The 19316-nt window shown below is 35.4% G+C and overlaps 1 protein-coding gene across 1 annotated transcript in view; it reads right to left on the bottom strand.

Annotated features, from left to right (window-relative positions):
• VTI1A (vesicle transport through interaction with t-SNAREs 1A) overlaps nucleotides 1-19316 on the bottom strand; it is a 249650-nt gene that overhangs the window by 193567 nt on the left and 36767 nt on the right. Inside the window, exons 4-5 of the mRNA XM_010007933.1 lie at nucleotides 10248-10325; nucleotides 4052-4072 (exon numbers count right to left, since the gene is read on the bottom strand). Of these exons, the coding sequence (XP_010006235.1) occupies nucleotides 4052-4072; nucleotides 10248-10325 (99 nt within the window). The remainder of the gene's footprint in view (nucleotides 1-4051; nucleotides 4073-10247; nucleotides 10326-19316) is intronic.

Raw genomic sequence — 19316 nt, 5'->3', positions numbered from 1 at the left:
CCACATCAAAGCTTGCCTTGAATTTTTTCTTTCTTTTTTTTTTTTTTTTTTTCTTTCTCTCTCTCTCTTTTTTTTTTTTTTTTTTTTTAAAATTAGATGGAGCAGAAGGACAGGAAATTAATGAATATAGTGACCCCCTGCTGACGGGGTGTGGGGTAGCCACTGGCTATTCCTCCTAACCAGTACCTGTGCTCAAGCAGGAGTCATGGCCCGTTAGGACAAAATAATGCCTCCTGTTATCAGTGAAAACTTCTGTCCTTGACCCCAGACAAATGAAAAAGTTCATGTGTTGAGCTCAGTTTTTGCCAGAGTTTTTGGTATTCAAGTGGTTGTGTTTGTCTCCTCTGGAGCTTCCTTTTCTGTTTTACCTAAAAAGCTATCTGGGGCTCTAACTAGTAAAGTTTAAAGGGATTTGTGAACTTCTTGAAGGACTGTCCTTTTATCAAGAAGTACTGAAAATGTCATTCTGACAGGTTAAGGGAAAACGACTTAGTGATTGAATATTTTGATGTGAATTTTCTCAGGACTTTTTTTTTTTTTTTTTTTTTTTTTTTTTTTTTTTTTTTTTTCCCCCCCCTCCCCCTTTTTTTTTTTTTTTTTGGAAATCATTAAAACAATGCATTTAGATCAGCACTGATAGGACCCAATGTGAAGGTCAGGAAAGCCGCAATAACAGTCTATAATAATTAACAGAGTTGTCTAATACACAGTGGATAGGTTAACAGTAAATTGCAAAAAAGCCTTTTGCATTCATGGGGGGCAGGCCACCAAGAAAAAAAATAATAAAAAAAATCAGCAGAAGCACCGAATAAAATTTAAAACCTTAAGTTACAATGCTGTAATTGAAATCACAACAGCAACTGGAGTGGCGCACGTTCTTAGTACTCATGGTCAGTCTAGATAATTAGTGTTAATTTTGGTTAATTTTTATTTTTTTTTCACGGCACCTTTTCATTATATCTGCTGGTTTGTCTCCATTGCTCATGAGAAAAAAAAAAAAAAAGCATAAGCCTGGAATGTCTCTCTCCAAATACTGCCCTTCTCCCCTCCCCCAAATGTTATTAAAGAACAACTAACGTTAAATATTTTTAACTTTGTAAAAAACCTCAGCAACATTACACTATTAAATAGATGTCTCTGAGAAAGAAGAAGTAGAAGAGAAAGGGGGGGAATACAAAAAAGTTTAGAAGGTAAGAACCCTAGAAGTTAGAGAGGAGATGCTTTAAAAATAAAAGAACTGAAAATAGGCTGGGAGTGATCACAAGTACAAAATTCTAATTTCAGATGTATAGTACTGTAGTAGTATACTGGAAATGAAAAGACTTTCCTGCTATGTTAAGGTAGAGGGAGGGAAATAATCAGATTACACATTACAATGTGTAAGAGCTACACAACAGAAAGAATTAGCATTTAACTGTGTATTATTATATACTATGTAAACCACATTTAATCTAAAAGGTAAATTACAAGCCCACAGCTCAGTTCAGCCTTGGTGTGAGCAATTAGAATACTAAAGCCCTGTGAATTCGGTGCTAACAGTAACTCAGAGCTGTCTCTTACTTGATTTCAGAGCCTTCCAGCCAAGCCATTCTATAAGAAAATCTAACTTTTATTACAAAAGGTGGTGGTGTTACGTTGTTTGGGTTTGGAGGCACCCTGTATTCGGTCATGAAATCAATGCCCTATAGTAGCAGCTGACGCTTTCAACTGCTTCCCACCCCTCACCAAACTCCTTCTCCCACAGTACCCCCTGCTCTCTGCGAGGTGAGTAGCGAGGTGATTCAGTGCATCTTGCAGCTTCAGACACAGCTTCTATCTGGAGTTATATAAGGAAGTTTTGCAAAGTGGCAGGCAGGCTATCGCTAGAGATTTAGTCATTCCATATGGGCTGGATTCAAACTGAGATCTCAGGAGCTCAAAAGACAGAGCAACACAGCCTCCATGGAAGCCTGTGTATAGCAAGTGTGTTAGAATTGAGCTCTTTAATGAGAGGAAGAGCAGGTTTTATTAACAAACAGTATGGCAAACCACAATTTCTTTCAAGATCAGTTCATACCTCCTTAGGAGAACTATAATTGGGGATGCCTTGATGTTTCTCTATGTGACGAGTTAAGAATTATGTCTGAGTCACTGTACTAGTCTTCATTTAAACTGTAATGTGCATTTTGCATTGGGCATAAGAACACCGTAGCGATTACATAGCGAGTACCTAAGTGCAGAGAAAAGAATGCTAACAATTGTTTTTCAAATTCTTTCTCTCTGCCTGCTCAATTTTGATCCAGACAAAATAATAAATACCTGCATTTAGATCTATTTGCTGCTGCGCTCACAACATGCAGAGAGAGGAAAAAGTAGCCTATGAGGCTAGCAAGGAAAAGCAAAAAGGGAAATTACCAGAACATCAACTTTTTGAAAGGTGGCTAAGAGGATTTATTTGCTCCAAAAGGTATTGCTTAGTTCAGTATAGCTCCTATAATTGCAGTTGTTTGCAGTAATTTTCTTATTTGCCTTCATAGCTATTTCAAAAAGAAGAGCACTTCAGTAGTTTTGGTTTTTTTATCTGACTAAATTTTCGGAGTAAATTTACAAATTATAGTTTTATAAACCTAAAGATTTGTAATCTATGTTTGCAAACAAAAAGGATCCTACTACATTTTTTTAGAAAAGCAAAAAAAGCAAAGCAGAAGTGCAGGTGTCATTAAAGGGATGAGAAAATGAACTGTGTTCTTCTGAAAAATCTCAGAAATCAGAGCATACAAACCCCTGCAAGAATTTTGTCATCTGTTTAAATACTGGGACTACTGGGGAGGGGAGTTCAGCAATGGTGGGAGGGCTTCCATGTGGCTACATGTTTATTTTGTTTATTTTTTTTTTCCTTAACTGTTTTACTCTGTAGCTTGAACATGTTAATATCAGCTCCACAAGAAGAGGGAAAAGTAACGCATTTAGGGAACTAGTAAAAGAATCTTTATATCAGGAATATCTTACTGTTTTTAAGACTTCTCTGTAATTGTCCTTAATCTGGTTACTTTACAATTCTTTGTCATCACCATTTCTAAAACTTACAAATCCTTTCCTGCAGAGCTCAGTACTCATTACCGATATGCCCGGGCACATGTTTCAAAAAGAAGATACCAGACAAATATGTGATGTTAAAGTATTCATGCTTTGAAATATTTTTATTCAAATGCTTCACTGCTTCAAACTCTCCATACAAAACCCTTCTGAAATCTGACCTATAAGTAATCTTGACTTTATTTTTTGGTGGCTGTCAGGAAATAACATAAAAAGACCAGTTCAGATACCTGCTTTGCTACAGCAGTAAGCAACAGAGGATATTAATTTCAGAAAATATACTCAAACATATGAGGAACTGACCGTTAAAACAGCCTTCTCTCCCTAAATATTTATGAGTCATTTTATAACTGGAAGAAAGGTGTTCTGGAATACTGATCTCTAGTGTTACACCTACAGATCTACAGCACTCACAAATAAATAATAAATATTGATGTGTGTGTACAGGTCTACCTGTACTGTATTTTCAGTGGGCATGCAATATCCAGTATCATACATAAGCTACTTGAATACCTCACACCAAATGTAAAACATTGTGAAATACTGCGTAATTTTTAGTGTTTCAGCACAGGTTTTTAACAGAGCAATGCTTTCACTTTCAACACCAGTAAATAAATGTATTTACCCTATCAAAGATTTTGTGATGCAAACATGATTATTACTGTACCTGATTTGATCATGGAATTCTACCAGAGATAAAAAAATAGGGGCTTTTCCCCCCCTTCTTTTTCAAATGCCTTTAAAAAAATTCCACTATCAAAGAATATTAATTTCTAAGGTTTGATCTAGTGATTCCTATGTAAGTATACAATTATTAGGGAAAAAGAGGCATAACAGTGAATATTTTAAAGCAATGTAATCAATATTTTTGCTTTGTGTAGACTTCCCTGCAACAATGAACAAAAAGATCTACTTCAGATTTAGAAACTCAGCTTTAAAGGGAAAGCTAGACAACAAAAAGCAAGAAAGTACTCACCTCTTCACGTAATTTTATCAACTGCAACATGAACGCACAAAAAAAGATAAAAAGGAAAGAAATGGCAGGAAAGAAAGATCAGTTGTGTGACAGGATACAGAATTAACATTGACAATTTATCTGTTTACATGTTTAGCATTTAAAAATCACAGACAAACACATTAAAAGAACCTAAACATAGACTACATGCAGAGTTTTTTGAACGAATAAAGATCACTTTCTCACACTGTCACATTAAACAAAGAGAATAGTGTGAAATTCTCTTTTAAACCACATCTAAGACACCATCACGAAATAAAGGGGAATGACTTCATAGAAGTCTATAATATAAGGAAAAAAAACAAGTTTACTATTCCTCTCTTCGAAGATTGTACAGCTGAAATGGTTTTGTATATACAAGTTTTCAGAATGTTTTCTGTATATTTTAGTTGTGACAACTGATTTTTTATTTTACTAGCAGATCTAACTTATTAATAGATGACTGCATCTTTATAGCATGTAACCAGTACTTCAATTTTTATACACCTGAGTGCTAATGTATCTATGATTTTATTATTCAGCTTCATATGGTGGGCTTTTTTTGAGTTAAAAAAACCCAGCAGCTTAGTCAAATTACTCAGAATTATTATTTATTGCACAGCATATTTAAAAAGAGACAAAGGAATAGGGAAGAACATGAAACCTATTTCCCTCAGAAAATACCCTTTTCAGGTTCTTAATCCCAGACACAGTGTGTGTAGACATACACACGTTTTGTGTGTGTGTATACTTGTATATGTTATACATTTATATTTATTAATTGATGCTTGCAAATCAACACAATCTAACACTAATAAAAACATTACTCTGGCAGGTTTACTATAAAACTAAATAAAACCCCAGTCTGATTATCAAGCTATGTTGCAATATGCTCTCCCCACAGAGAGACAGAGAAATTATTTGTACTGGAGCAAAACATATAATTACTCACAACAAATGTCTGCATAAGAGCAGCTCTTTACAAAAAATTACAGTTCTCTCACCGATTCCTGTTGAATTCAAAATTACAACAGCTACATCATTATCTCAGTTTATGCTGATACTTCACCTACAGTTTCATAACACTAATTTTCAACTTGTGTAAGCTGAGAACATTTACTAATAATAAAGTCTCGCCAGCATGAAGGAAACAAAAGAACCTCCATTATTCTCTATTGTTTCTCATGGCTTGTCTAAAACCGAACGCACTCCTCACCCCATGACCAAAACGGACAAGCAGGCTCTAACTAGATGTAACTAGGAGGGCCACTACCACACAGACATAAAACGAAATGGCTACTCAGTATGTAGCTAAAGGAACTTTGCTAGAATCTGGTATAAAGAAAACGGCATTGTCCACCAAACCAGCGCTTAAATTCAAGTGCTTGGCCTATCATAAATTGGTTTCTTTCTCCAGATCTTCCCCCCCTTTTTTTGCCCAAAAAGGCAAACATTAAGGCTTTTTAGAAAGAGACGATCTGGGAGTTGATCACATAGCTATCTTTTCTTTCTGAGGCCACCATTCTTCAGTTGACTATGATCCTTAAAAGGCCAAAGTTTAAAACTACTCTCCTGCAACAGAGCCCATTTGGGCATGCCACCCTGCTATAATCAATGAGAGTTTTAAAATGCTGCACATTTGTTTTTTCAATAGGTCCCAAACAAAAATGTTCTATCTTGTTTGTGCTGCATGGCTGAATTTAAGCTCTGCATGGGATTTGCAGCTAAGTAATGGGAGAGGGTAGGTTGTTGTTTTTTTTGTTTTGTTTTGTTTTTAACATTGGCTGAAAGATACTCATTCAAATTAACAAAAGATGTATTTTTCCCCCATTTAACAATGCTCTTGATGAAAATGTGTTACCTTTACTTTCCCATTTCGAAACATTATTTTTATTATACTCCCCGCTCAACTCTAAACAGCACCAAGCCGTGTGCGGCCACCATTTTAGGCTATGATAATCAGCATATTTTTGAAACAGAGAATTTTTTTGTTGGTTTGTTAGCAATACAGAATTCTATACAAGAGGTAATCTGTTCTTTTGTAGGCTATAAAAAAAAATATATCTGGTTTACGCTGGTTTGAACCAGTGGAATCTCTTGTGGCACAGCCTTCTGCTGTGACTAAAATCAAAACTGCGCCACAGAGAGCAAGGGAACGAGATGGGATGTGTGAGTGTGTGTGTGTGTTTGGGGGGTGTGTGTGTGTGTGTGTGTGTTTGGTGTGTGTGTCTGTGAGGCATGTCACGTGACAGAAAACTACCGAATTTTTTTTAAAAAGCTGATAACGCCACCGCCGTCTCTGTCCGCATATAGATAACGAATAAATGCTGAACTCTATTAAACGCCCTTTACACATTATCGTGGGTCGAACACACAATTTTCTGAACTTATGATGACAGTCTATTTATTTTGCTATAAACCCTCGGCATGTAACGAACAGATTTGTGTCTGGTAATGATCTGCTCTGCCAGGGCTATATGAAATGATACCGACCTTCTTTAGATCTTGGGGAATTAAATTGACCAACTTCACCCCCTGGTCTGTAGCTGAAGTTTGACATACTTTATGCACAGCAAGCCCAAATCTAATATTATCAGAACTTTGTAGTCAGAAATTAAGTAGCCACAAAATATTTTTCAGCACAAATCACATATACAGTGTATGTGTATATGGACATGAAATTTAACCTAATGTGAATTTATTTAAACTTATTAATAAACATAGTTGTTAAAGAGAAAGGAATACTATTGTATTTCAAGAAAGTTGCTAATATTGTACCTTACACTATTTGGTCAAGAAGGATGTCTGATTTAACCCAACATGTAGTTTCTAAAAAACATATGAATCGCCACATAAAACAGTACTATGATTATTAGAATGAAGCTACAACTTTAAGAAGTGTATCATTTCACTCAAGCTCAAAACTTTCAACATATTTGAAAAATGCTGGGTTTGGGGTTGTCAAGTGGGGCTTTTTTGATGGGAGAAGGGATGTCTCTTGATTCTCAACCTCTGTATGTGCCTCATCTGACTACATTCACCTAATCCAAATTCAAAATAAATTACTGTATACTAAGCAATTACTTCATTAAATCTTAAATGCATTAGAGCACTATGTCACTATTTATCTCACTGAAAAAGATGTACATACTAAAATAAAATAATTTTTAAAAAAAGCTTTGAATTGCTGTATTGTATGATTCTTGCAACTTCTTCCAAGAAGTTTCTATAGATTTTTATCTGGTAAAATTAGTTAAATCTTGGTATAATAATTCTAAGGCCACAGTATACTCTAAGTTGCTGTCATTTACACACAGTGACAGCTAGTTATGGGAAAGATTCAGAAAATAAAAAGTATACAAAGGACTAATCATAAGTTGCTAATTCTTCAATCTGTTCTTCATACTCCAATCTTTCTTCTTGGGAGAACAACTGGAAACTTACGACCTTATTCATTACAGCATATAACTTGGCTGTGTTTTTCTGTAACTGTAGCTTTGAAACACAAAAAATAGAAGTTACATAAAGAAAGCATCCAAGTTTTATTCCATTTATTTCTACACACCTAATATGGTTGTACTAGGCAGTATACATCAAGTTCCTTTTTGTGTTCTCCTTCCACAATAATGTTTTGTAAATGTCTATCATGTTGACAAACACTGTACCTAAACCATGCATCTCATATCTCATTTCCCTTGGATATCGTCCCAGTCTAACCAGACAGTCAGCATTTCTATTGGCACACTTTACCAACATTCGTGGATTGGTACGGGGGCAATTCTGAGCTGCCTACATTCCTCAACAATCCCTTTGTTAAAAGAGGAATCTCTCCTCTCCTCTTTCAAGGTTTGGTGACTGAATTGGGGAAAAAAAACCCCACCAGCTTTCAGTTTAACTAAATCAACCTAACCCAAACTGATTGATAAGTAAGAGTCCCGTAACAGCAGAGTGCAGGTCAGTCCATCTGCCTATACTTATTTCCATCAGACAAAATTAAAGCAAGAATTTGAAACATCTTAAAATATTTTATATGGCTGTAAATTAAATCTGAGCATCCAAATTAAATAAGTCAACATAATAAGTTCACTATACATGGTAAGCACCCAAAGTTGACACTTGATTTGGATAGCTGCACATTCTGATAAAGCTCAATATCAAGCTGAAGTTCTTGCACTAACTGCTTGTGCCCATAACTACATGCACAGAAGTACAGATATAAATAATGATATTTCATAAGAAAAAGATTGTAATATTGAATATTGGAACAACATACTAAATATTTTTTCAAATAGTGGTATTCATATATTTAGAAGAAGTTAATTGACTCCTTTATGGTGATATTTCAGAGCATTTACCAAGAAGAAAAGAAAGATATTAGGAACTTTCAAAGGATTGAGGGCAGCCATTTCAAGTTGGGTTGGATTACTACATAAACTCCCTCACCACCCAAATTTTTTTTTTCTGTTTAAGAAATGGTCATTTGGAAGAAAAAACTCATGTTAACAAATGGCTGAAATTACCATTTGGTGCCTTGAGATGAAACCATGTTTCTTCCACCAAGTTCAGAAAACAGATCACAACTCGCAAAAAGTGCACACATGAACCAGTGATTTAACCATTCCTTCAAATGCGAAAAGAAAATATTTTATCTCATCCCTACACATAACATATTCTGTTATAAGTAAAGCCTCTTATTACAATTGCCCTTTTATGTCTGAATTCACAATTTTTTTTCTTGAAATGTAAAAATAGCAGCACCTTGAAAGAAATAAGAATCTTAACACTTTCACAGGACTTAGTTTATGATCATGACATGGAGACTGTGAAACTCTTTTTCCTGAAATTATCCTTTCCATAAAGTCATTATTTAGGGATAAAACCCCATCATTATTTTATTAAAATTTTCAAATCTCCCCTTGCTATGATATATAAAAAATAAGTTTAGTACCTTTTAATTTGAATGCTTCACATAGATGTTAAAGCTGCTGTACCCTAGAGTCTACAAATATATTGTATCATGTGTATAATTTCATTAATGTATGTATTAAAGTCTATCCCAGAGTTTAAAACTTACATAGCACATTTAAAACACTGCATAAGGAGTCTGTGTTTTAAAATTCATTGTACTGGGCTAAGTCTCCAAGTCTTTCTTTTTTCCAGTCCTTAGTAGAACTGAGCTTATAATGAGGGTAGAAAATAGTGAAAATTTCAGAACATGGTTCTTTCCATTTCCTTATTTAATATTGTATTTACCAAGTAACCATTTAAAAAAGCTTCACTTTCATTACCAAAATAATTTAAATTCTATCTGGTCAGAAAATAAAATATGATATTTAATAAAACTTTCAACTAACTTCTAATTCAAAATGCACAACTTTGATTACAGTTGCCATGATTTTCAAAAAGAAAAGAAAGAAACATTCCGCTTTCAAACATAGGTCGTCTAATAAGTTTCAGCCCCCAAATAAATATTATCAGGTGGGTCAAAGTTCATCGATTATAATATTGCCTTTATCATTTTCAGCAGTCTGGTAGGATCCTCGCTGTAGCGTCCAGAAGAACAATACAGGCATGAGATTTTTACAAAGCCTCAGGATTATCAAGCTTTCCTTCACTACAAGAGGTGGATAGCACTCTGCATTCTAGCACAACACGCAGTATGAAAGCATGCTTTTATTAGTACAACTTGCTTTTTTGGTGCAAGGAGAAAAAATCTGTTTAGGGAAGAAATCACACAAGGAACCTGAGTGGGGTACTGCCCAATTCTGAGAGTGCACTTTAATTTGTTTTGCCTGCCAGTGTTGATTTAACTATACCGCATTATTATCAAAGCTGCATTATGTACTTTTTTTATTCCTTTTACATGTGTTTGAGGTGAAGACCTTGGCTTTGTCGGCAAACAGCGCATTTCAAGTTATTTCTTAAGTACTAAATAATAAAGAAAAGAGAAGAAAAGATTTTTTTAAGATAGCAGAGAGTGATCACAAGTTAAAGGGTTAAATGTAAGATCTCCAAGAAACATTTTGAAGTTGATTAAGACCCCAGCTTTGCATTAAACAGTATCACTTCCACATGAGTTGTTGCTAATGCTGTTAAGGAGCAGCTTGAGAAGCCCAGTGTGCCAGTGACCTCCTTCACCCTCTAGCCACCCACTAGGGCTTCTTGATTAGCATCCTACCTGGTTCTCTGAGGAATTCCCGTCATCCCCTAGGAGCTCATTCCGCACCTCATCACTGTAGGCGATCCGTGACCTTTTCTGTAAAACAAAAAGAAAAAAGGGTTAGGAAGTAAAGCTCCGAAGCCATTGGTATCAAGGCTGATCATCTTAAACCTCGAGAGCCCCCTAATGGATACCTATTTGATAAAAAAAAAATATACATCTGCAAGTGAAAGTTATTTAAAAGTTCAACTGCTACATTTTGACAAATCTGCATGGCAAAACCTTAGCACTTCTAAGACAGTCACATCCTCAACTTTTCAGCAATGAAAGCAGCTTCAGTGAAACTCAAGGTACATAACTGTGTTATCCCAGATGTACTGAAGAAAAGCATGTGTAGGAACCAAGCGCATTTTTCTGAAGAACACTTGCTAGCTGGATCCAAAACTCAGCAGAACACTGCAGTGATGCCATTAAATACAAAAGAAAAAATGAGCTTTTCTCATGTAAAAAAACCAACCAAACAAACAAACCCAAAAGCTACACAACACACATTTGTCAAAACTAGTTGAACTTAAACATACAAAAAATTATAAATTGTTTTCTATGCTACTAAGGCTATGAAGGCCTACTGGGAAAGGACCAGAAATTAAAGGACAAGAGAAGGGAGAGAATTCAAAAGTACAAGGAAACTTTGGTTTACAGCAGTTCATGGAAACACCACAAAACTGAGACGGATACTCTTGAGATTGTTCTGACAGACAGTTGTTATTCACAGCTTATAAGCACCAGATTTGCTCATGAACTGATCATCATACTGATTCTAAACTAGAACAAGTGCTGACCAATGGAAAGAAAATGTCTGAAGATTACCAACGTAGCACAACAGGGCAGTCCATAAAGAGAACATCAGCCTAGCATTTAATTTTTCTGCTGGCCAGATAATGGGCCCTTACTCAGTTAATTTTACACACACTATTAAAAGAGAGAAATAATTTTTAATGTATTATCTAAAATATTCTTGTTTCAGTGTGATTATGATCAGTTTCACACTTCTTCACAGGAAGAAACCCAAGAGTAGCAAGAACTAAGCTGGAGGGCCTTCTTCTATCGGCAGGAGCTCCTCTCACACTCTGCCGTGGTAGTCATTACCAGTAGGAACTCGGCAAAAACAAATCCATCCTCAATTCTTCCCTCATTGGGCAATCATGCCAAAAAAACTGCTTGGGACTGGGGCAGAGGAAACAAACCACTAGACATTATAAAAAGCACTGAGAAATTCATTACTCTTCTGACAAAGAAGTCTGGAAGGGCCACCCCTTACACTAGGAACCTAGCAGCAGAGTAAGCCTTCTATTGGTCAACTCAGAGCAACGCATTTCAGCTTTTTATCCTTTATGACCATCATCATTACAATGCTTACCAATTTGTGATTCAGCTACTCATGTTGAGATCTAGATTATGTACTAAAGCTATAGATGTATGTAGCAAGGACAAAGCATAACACAGACCTACTACAAGAGCTGAATTGTGCCAAATCTTTTGGAGATCTCAGCTGTCACAGTTTCGTGCTAACCAAGCTAAAGTAGTCCACAGCATTAAAGGAAATGAGAACCTTTAAACAGGCTGTGGTATCAGAGCTGCCTGTTTAAATTATTCATTTCATCACTATGGGGGACTAAAACACTCCACAGTATGCAAGACTATCATATGGAGATAGGTTTTGTTTTTCTCTTTTTTTCACCAAAACCCCAACAAATTGGCATAGATTGCTCCATTATATTATTTTCCTATTTTTATTTGATACACATCAAACAAGGAAGGGAATTACAAACGCACATCAATAAATAACTAATATTTTCTGATTAAGATTCAGCCTTCCCATTTGAGGTCTAATAGTTCAACTGCACAGACTTCTCCCCATTTCACAAAATAACTCAGCCCCATTGATTCCGTTAGTGGTGAATGTATTTATCATTATTAGACTGAGATGAGGAGCATGATGCTTCATGAGCTTGTTCTCCAGTGAACAAGTTGCCTGATTATTTGTAGAGACTGAGATGGTACACATAATTTATTTGAAAGATTTTGCTCGCTGATATTCTCATTCATAAGAGCCTGCATGAAAGAAAGGAAAAAATAGTCTTCACAGGAAAGAAATAGATGTTAATAGCAATACAATTTTTAGAGGCCCTTTATAATCCTTTATATCACCATCACTGAACTTAATAAATATATTTGTATCATTGTTCTTTTATTGCAATAATCTGTCATGATCTGAAAATGAGCAATTATATTAAAAGAAATAACCTTTTGACTATAATTAGGTATAACTCTTTGCCATAATCAATAAATAATTTTATACTACTTTTGATCACAGTTTCACTACCAAATGAATCAATAATATAAAAAGAAAGGCCTTTGAACTAAACTCTTCATTTGTTCTTGCAGGATTTTCCAAAATACCAAGATCTTGAATTACTATTATTTTTATTAAAGTAATATTGGCTAACACTTCAAAATGTAGCTATCAAAATTAGTTCCATTCATCTCAACTCAATAATTAAATAATTTTTAGTTTTATGGTGGGTTTTTTGTTCATAACTATCAGCTGTATATAAATATGTACTTTAGCCAAATGCAAGAATGATAGTTTGAGCTGGAAATGTCACACACACTGCTACAGTTTGAAGGAACCCAATTCATAATGCATTTTATAAATAGTTAATGACTTCTATACATAAGCTAACCAGGCAAATCAAGAAATTGTCAACATTTTTAGTCTTAGTTGTCAGTTACCACTGTCTACTGGTACTTTATATGTATGTTTCTAGAAAAGACAGAAGCTTTACAGAGTTTGCAATCCAAGGCATTTCTGGTCAGCACAATACAGGTTTAAGAGGTTCTGTGTGCAGTTTTTTTGTCTGTAGAGGTCTGTCATATATAGGAGTTTTTCTTCTATCGTGTATTTTCTTGAATATACATGGATAAAAACTGTAATCACACAGGTTTTTTTTAACTCAGTGTACATGTCCTCATTCAAATGTCATATGCACATGAACACACAAGAGCACAAACAGGTTAAGCCACTTTCTACACAAACTTCAAGACAAAGTTTCAGGAGCTATTTTAAATGTACTGCAGTATCCAGACCTTCTGACAAGGAAAAATTTCTGATTCCAGGCAGATCTCTCTTGGTTTATGAACAGGATTTTTGCATACTGATTGGGTGATTTTCTTAAAGCCCTGTTCAAACAGATACACTTGCTCAGTTCTGTCTGGCAATTTGGCTTTAAACAATCTTTCTACTTGACCCAAGCCTTAACATTTCCCAATAGAACTGAATGTGTTCATGGGCAAGCATGGCTAAATTAGAATTGAAATGAATTAACTCAGCTTAAACTAATTAAGATCTGTGATCTGCAGTACCACCCCCCTGTATGATTCTACATGTGAGGAAGGGTACATGTAACCAGACTGTAAGAATTCTGCTATACTACTAATCTGAGCATACCAATGAAGTTTGTCTATTTCTAAAGCATATGAGAAGTTAATTTCCATGGCCTACACATGGCAAAGCAATTGCTTAAATTGCCTCACCTGGGAATTTAATACAATGTTATCATCAGACCAGCCACACTGTAAATAGATTTATAATGCTTTCCATGTGCTAGGCTAGGTTGCATATGAATTAAATAATGATCTGGTATTACAATACAATCAGTTAGTTCCCACACCTGGCAGACAGGATATTTTGCTAAATTACTACCTATACAGATACATCACAATATAAAACAGAAAAGGCAATGGGAAGAAAAACAATCTACATGGCGTATGACCGATTTTCACATGGTATCCAAAGAAGATGTAGATAAAAAGAGGTATCCAAAATAATGTTTCCAACATCTGAACAACAGAATGCATCTTATTCATTTCTATTTAGTTTTGGGCTAATTTTCCACATTCTATACTTTAATTACTCGTCCACATTCTGAAATGTAACCATTAGTGATGGCCAGAACTCCCTGATGTCCCCTCACTCCAACACACTTTCAGCAATCAGCAAATAATTGATATCAAGTATTGCACATTTTCATACCTGAACTGAAAAATGGCTTTCCCCCCTCCTAAATGCTAAGCAGCCCTCTGAACAAACAAGCAAACCTGGGTGCACTTCAGACAAAAGGCCCAGCAAATCCTTTCGTCCCAGCCTCTCAATTTTTCAGGCTCAGTGTTTTAAGAACAGATTAAACAGATTTATTTATTTATTTTTGATGAAACATGCGTAAACAAACAAAAAGGTTTATTTATCCACAAACATCTGTTTCCATGCAAAATTCATTAGAATTTCCTAGTACATATAAATGGTTTTTAAAAAGTCCTCAGACATCTGTTTCAGAGTTTGGCCCTGCTCCTGAATGGAAATAAACACTTGAGATTAGCATAACCAGAAATAATTTGTAGGAAGAAATTAGATTGTATTTTGTGTTCCCTGAGAGCAGTCAGTTTTGCCATTACTCTTGGTAAATGCAAGGTGAAAAAAAGTGGCCTGATCACCGAATGGACTGTTAAATACTGCAGAATATACACTTTCTTCTCTGCCTTTCAGAATAAATGCATAAGTATTTGCTGAGCAGAAATGGAAGAGATACAGTTTAACAAATTTAGAAGAAAAATAAGTGACTCTACATAAAAATCTTAAAGCTTATATTTAAACAAACTCAAAAACACTTTTCAGGAAATAAAATAATTGAAATTGCTTATAAAGTTGTGTTCAAACTTCAGTTCTCAGAACTTCTAAATTTCTCTGTAAAGGGGATGCAGGAACACTAGACCAGACACTTTAGACTGCAATTCAAAAGGGGTTTTCCTGTTCCCAAGTAGCTTAGTTTTTATCCATTGTGGATAAGAATGAGCAAAATTATTACAAAGTGCTAATACAAAAAACCTGATGCAATGCTGGACTTCCAAGCATTTTCTTATGAAAATAAAAAAAACAAAGCTTATACAATTTCTGCCCAAACTATTCTAGAAATGTGATTAAACTTCTGATTGCAAGAATCCATTCAATAGTATGCACTGGCTGGCAAAAAACTATGTCTATGTCTAAGCCATGTCCTGGTCCTGCCTGCCCTCCCTGCGTGCACACAAAATAGATTGCAGGCAACTCTGAAAGAGAAACACACAACTCAAAACCTGTGTTTTGCCTCTCTGCCGAATGTCATCAGCTCCCTACAACAGCAGAGAGAAATCAAACTTAAACTGCTAATGTAAAATTAATGCAGAGATACTATCACCTATTTTAAGTAGAAGTCACAGGTCTATAAATCTTCTTTTCAATAATCATCATCAAACACACTTTTAGTTTCATTACAGGGTGAGGGCAAGGAGGAAGGTCAAGCAAAGCCCCATGAGGATACAACACATTGTGTTACAGTAGTCATAAAAATGCAGCTTCTGCCCACAAAACTACTTCCATCTCCAACTCCTGACCGGTGGACCATGTATGTCACCAATACGGCTGATACTTAAAGAACCTGCTACACTGCACCTGCTGTAGGTAGGGATGAAAACAGGTGACCTGTGAGAGAATTGTAACTCATCGTTTCTGTGAATTTAAGGAGTAACGGGATGATTGCTATTGTGAAAAAGACATATGTTTCTAGAAAATAAGCTCCTATTTACCTGAACTCTACCTTTAAAAGTTAATAGCCTAGGAAAAGAAAGATTTTTCAAAATTGAAAGGTCTCGAAATACATGACCTCTACTTCCTTCTATTTTTGAAGAGGATGCTAAAAAATTAACTACTATCACTTCCAATTAAGCACAAGTACATCTACAGAAAAGTAACATAATGAAATACAAGAGTTATAAATCCAAGCATGGAAAACTTCACATAAACATTGCTAAGGCTTGGATAGCACTCTTCAAATATAACAATGAATAACACCCCTTATCCTGATGCTTATATAATTTTTTAATTTATTTTTTTAATAGTAGCTACCTTTTTTTTTCCCTTGTTTGAATTACCATGCTCAATTAGCAGATCTTAGTCCACACATGTACACTACTTTATTCTTACATCAGTATTCATTTTCTCCAAGGTGCTTTCAGCTTCGTGATGTTCTTCATGACAGTTTTTCTCCCTTTTTACTATGTGCCATAATCTCAAAAAAAAACATGCCAGGCACCCACTGATGTGTGAAAGGTGACTGAGCATTCCTGCAAATCTAACTGTAACTTCTCTGTAGGTTACAGAGAGGTCTGCCTTTTGCACTGTCAATGTGCAGCTATTCTGCTATCTACTATTACCTGCAATGCTAGTCTGTTCCTGTAATATGCTTTTCAGTACTCAAATTGTAGTATTTCACACAACTCCATTTGACTAATTCCTTCATATCATATTTCATTATGAATCCTATCTTTACATATCTGCTTAACTGGCTAAGTTAACCAACTTGCCTATTCACCCAATGGAAATTCCTCTAAACTGTGCCCGAGATCATTGAAGGTCATTCCTTCTCAGATTCACCTTCCAGAAAAGCCAAGTGCTCCCCTGTAACCACACTGTGTTCAAAGACCAGTCTGATAACCTAGCTTGCTAAAAGAGAAATTGGCTTGTGTTAGCACTCTTCCCCTTGATATATACAGCAAATGTTTGCCTAATTTGTTGACAAAGATTTTGCACTTTGCAGACTCTTCATTTATCAGTCTTTTCAACCAGCAGCACTGGAAGAAAAGGCAAGAATAAGGTTGGAGAGGGGAGAACACCCTCTCTCTCCAACTCAGATAACATTTTGAAAATGAAACCTTGGCTGTAAGACCACACTTAATACAGGTTCACCTTAATTTACAATTTGGCTATTTATTTGGGTATAGGGAGTCCAAGTGAGATGAATTCTGTTGTTTATAGCATATAGGTTCACACTTGGATATAAAAGGAGCATGTCTAGATTCTGGCATGAACCAAAATGGATCCATTTTCCTCCAAGGAGAGAAGTTTATACTGCAATGGCTAATCCTTAAAGAGAGTGCTCCCAAAGACAGTGAAGCAAGGAGAAAAAAAGTCGTAGGGAGGCTTAACATTTAACTAATTAGCTCACGATGAGAAAACATAACCAAATCTCAGATAAATCAAAACAGGTAATATTCATCAGCACAGCTTTATTTCAGCCAGTATTTCCATCCTGAGTCTAGATTCCCATTGCAGTATCAAGATATCTGCTGGTAGTTTCCACCAGCTCCTCCCTTTTCCAGAAAAAAGCATCCAAGTGTTACTTCCTTCCTCCACTTGTTATTTGTCTTTACCAACCTGCACCTGCACTCTCTGGCATGATACTGCAGAGATGGGCAACTTTAATGAAAAATCTGTAACTGGGCTGAAGCAGATGTTATTCTTGAGTGCTACCATCACCTTTTTCAGTTTTCACCCCCTGGATTTGTACCAGTAGGTAAAGCCCAGGAAAGCTGGCATATTTTATGCTTCTCAGCTTTCCAGTTAAAAGTACAATTTTGCTACAGAGCTCAGTTCTATCAATAAACTATACATTTTGTCCACAGTGAACTCCAAGAGTGAAAAACAAAAGGGAAACACAAAGACCTCATTTTGGACACTTAGAATGAGGGCAAGGCAGGTGATTGAAAAGTTTCCAAGGCAGCCGAATTGTCCCACCTACATTGGTGCCACTCTGACAGGATCTATTTTAAGTCAAAGAAACTTAAGCAGGCCTTTCCAAAAATACTTTTTACTGCATTAAAAAAAGTTATGTTTAGGAACTGTCCTTTTTTCACTGAACATAAACGCTCTCAGAAGCATCTTTTCACCCATATACCAATATGTATTTTTTAATTTCTGAAAATAATTCACAGAATAAGAAAATTTCAGTTGAGCCCTAAAAATATTAATAATAACAAATATAAGAAACATTATTCAATAAGAGTAGCTGAGGATAATTTCTGAATTCACCAGTAAATAAAAAAAAAAATAAAAATGCTTGATGTAAAGAATAACTAAATAGAAAAATAGCATAATTAAGGCAGTTTGCACCTACATGGTGCTCATTCTGTCTATCACAATGCAAGTCTTTTGGACCATAAGCACATTAGCTCAAGCTATTGGGTAATAAATAGGAAAATGAAAAATATAATTTTTGTATCTTACTGTTCATGCTTCCTGAATTTAATATTTTTGCCCTGACAAGTTTTAGCTTGGATTCCTTTCTTTCCTTCTAGATCATGTGTACTTACCCTCAGATACATTGCCTTGTCTGAAAAAGAGAAAAATTGTCCAAAGCTAGTAATTTTAGTAGTTAAGTGGTCACAATTGGGCTTTGAAGTTTGCAGCAAATTGAAGGAGGAGTAAATCTGTACCTTTACTGCTCCCCCACCAGGCACTACTGGGACAGAACTAGGTGTTTCATGCTGTGTTAAATCAATAGCTAATATGATAAAATAGTTGCCCGATGCTCAGACACAGCATTTTCTAGTTTTATCACAAGCTGATCATTAGCAGTTTTTGCTTTACACTACCTGAGATAAAAGTCAATAACTAATCCACTACCTATAATTTAACTAAAGTCCTCCTCCTTTTTATACTGCCTCTGCATCTAAGTTGCTGTCTCCCTCATTCAGTGAAACTACGTATAAACAAATATTTCTTAAAATACAAAAACAGATGAAAAATTATTATTATAATTATTACTATTATAATGTACATATCTGTAACAAAAATAGCCAGGACAACCCCTTGCCTACTTAGTTTATTTTTTCAGAACTTTTTCAGAACACAGTGCATGTGAAAGGCACTGTTTTTATACAAAATATTGGTATTTACAGAATATTTGGCATTTAAAGTGTCTTTCTGATAGACAGGCTTCAGCTAACTTGTTATTTTCCCCCTTACCTTTAACATGGTAAGAAATTTTGCCTCTAAGTGGACCGACATTCAACAAAAAGAATAATGAGCAACACTGATACTGGCAGTGGCTCATTTCCCAGTAAATATTGATGTCCAAACTCAAAAAAAATTCACTGAGTATTTCTGTTCTGTCCGTGTTTCCATGTCACCAACAATACTTACATATTTCTATT

This window comes from Chaetura pelagica, unplaced genomic scaffold (genome assembly GCF_000747805.2).
Source record: "Chaetura pelagica isolate M959 unplaced genomic scaffold, ChaPel_1.0 scaffold531, whole genome shotgun sequence".
NCBI lineage: Eukaryota > Metazoa > Chordata > Aves > Apodiformes > Apodidae > Chaetura > Chaetura pelagica.
This window is presented reverse-complemented; position numbering and strand designations above follow the sequence as displayed.